This window comes from Ostrea edulis, chromosome 6 (assembly GCF_947568905.1).
Source record: "Ostrea edulis chromosome 6, xbOstEdul1.1, whole genome shotgun sequence".
Lineage (NCBI taxonomy): Eukaryota > Metazoa > Mollusca > Bivalvia > Ostreida > Ostreidae > Ostrea > Ostrea edulis.
In genome coordinates, this window is record NC_079169.1 from 29,317,971 (window position 1) to 29,320,470 (window position 2,500).

Here is a 2,500-nt window from a genome sequence, read left to right on the forward strand (position 1 = left end):
GTGTAAAACATACTTAGTAATACGATTGTAGATAACTTTTTCAAAAAGCTTAAAAAAGCAAGGCAATAAGGCTACAGGTCTGTAACTGTTACAGGAATCTTTAGGTTTATTGCCACCCTTATATAACGGAACTATCAGACCGCGTTTCCAGTAGACGGGGACATGACCACAATTTACAATTGCGTTAAATAACTTTAGAAGACAGGAGATAAGTAGTTTACCACCATGTATTATGTGTTCATTTGTCAACAAGTCATCTCCAGGTGCTTTTCGTAGTTTTAAGGTGTCGATAGCGGTGATTGTTTCTTTTAATGTGATCTTGCCTCCTGGTATATAACCGAAGTCTAGCTCACTTTCGTTTTTTAAATGTTGGAACTTCTCCTCGATTTTCATTTGAAATTCGTTGTCAAAATTATCTTCATCCAGTGGAGTGTAAAGTTTCTTGTAAAATGTAGCAAATGTTTCCGCTACGCCATGTGGATCCGTGTGAATCACTCCATCTTCATCGCAGATCTCAGGATATACTCGTGATGATCTAGGCCTCCTGCGTTTAGTCAACTTCCAGAACAGCCGAACATCAACTTCAGCAGCTTGATCGATATCACTATATACCTTGCGCATATAATTCTCGTGTTCTGTGTCAAGAGCATTACGAAATTGACGCTTTGCTCGCTTATATTCACGATAGGAAGAGAACTGCATACCTCGAGGTCTTCCCTCAGAAATCCAGATTCTTCGCTTGGTTCGCTCTATCGTGTGCAGATGTTTGACAGATTTTGTCCAATCTGGGCGTGTATAGGGATTATACGACGAGAATGGAATAGACGATTCAGCACAAGATAACAGTATTAACGAGAGTTCATTAGCGAAATCATCAATGTCTTTGTCGTCTTTGAGTATAGTATTAAATAAGTGTCGCAAGTTGTCCTGAACAAGATTTCTATATTCTACAACAGATTCAGGGGTAGCCTTATGCCATGCGGGTAATTTTGATTGAGAATTTCTTAAAGAGTGTCTTCGAATTTCGAAATTAAAAGTCGCTTTGACTGGTAAATGGTCTGATGTAATGGAAATAGACCCTTCTTCAAGAATTCTGTAACTTTTTATCCATTTAAGAACATGCTTTTCAAACAAAATGTAATCGAGAGTAGTTCTCTTTTGGATGAAGGAAAAATGTTCACCCTCAATAACAAAGTCTCTGTTTTGGATACATAAATTACATCTTGAGACAAAGTCTGATAATAAAAGAGCTTTGATAGGGTTTGTGTTACATGTATCAATCAAGCTGCCGTTGAGATCACCTGCAATGATAACCTTACCATAGTTGGAATAGTAGCTGTACAGATTTTCAAGAATATCAAGCTCTTGTTTATATGTATCAATATTGTTCTCAGATGGCAAATAAACACCAAGAATGTAATAATGGTTGCCATTATGATCATCAAGTTGCATACCTACAATTCGGTTTGTGTTATAACAACTAATTTCTTTAACAGAAAACATCAGCGATTTCTTGTACATAATAGCAACACCGCATTTTCCAGTAAACCCTGAGTTACAATACAATGTGCTATCATCATCAATTTTGACAAAGCAGGCATAATTTCTATGAATACTGTCAAGGTAATTTTTCGTGCTTTCTTTTAACTTATGTTCTGTTACTACCATAATGTCACAATTTTCTTTGTCTAAAACGGTTGACAAGCACATTGTAGATGAGATAATACCACGTACATTCCATGTCATCAGAACAACCATAATATATAATAGAATATTGCTTAATAAGTACATAATATACAAGAAAAAAGTCTACTAGATAACTAATGTGTGTAACATTTGTACTTGTACATCATTTATCTTGGTAGTCATTGTCAGCTTCATTGTCCCAGTCCTCGTGTGTGCGTTGTGTTGCACACTTTAGTTCCCATTCTCTATTGTTCATCCATCTCCTGCACCGAACACCTTCGGGCCAAAAGTCGGGAGATTCCACGGTTTTCGCGAACTCTGGTGGGACGTTTACTTTCGCAGTCATGAGGGATCGATTAAATTTCGGCTTAAATAACATTAAGTGGGTTAGTTTTACACCTTTGTGTTCGATAAAGTTTGCAATGCCTGCTCTTGACGATCCTTTACCTATGCCCGATAAGTAGTATCTGGCTGACTTTTGATATGTAACACCAATAAAAATGTCATCTTCATGCGTAGGAGGTGCTTCCGAGTTACGTTTGTCACTTAGCGTAATAACGCATGATTTTCCATTGTAATCGACCGCTCTGTAATTCGACGGCCCTGAAGATCCACTTATTATTTGTTTGCCTTTGTCTACGTTTTTCTGGCTATCGAAGCGCAAAGTCTTTAATTGACTTGCCTGGGAGTCATTGAACCGCGGCGGGGTAAAACCGTTACCAATAAGAGTACAGTTAGAGGTGCACGACGTGGACTTCCCACTTGAGTGAGATGGAGAGAAATGCAGATTGTCACGCGGCGTATGGTTGTTTGC

General features: G+C 38.1%; 1 protein-coding gene across 1 annotated transcript in view; it reads right to left on the minus strand.

Moving 5' to 3' along the window:
* The window catches only part of LOC125645682 (uncharacterized), an 87,823-nt gene extending 86,371 nt beyond the window's left edge, over positions 1–1,452 (minus strand). The window contains exon 1 of the mRNA XM_056141852.1: positions 222–1,452. Within this exon, the coding sequence (XP_055997827.1) occupies positions 222–1,452 (1,231 nt within the window). The remainder of the gene's footprint in view (positions 1–221) is intronic.
* Between the last annotated feature and the right edge of the window lie 1,048 nt (positions 1,453–2,500).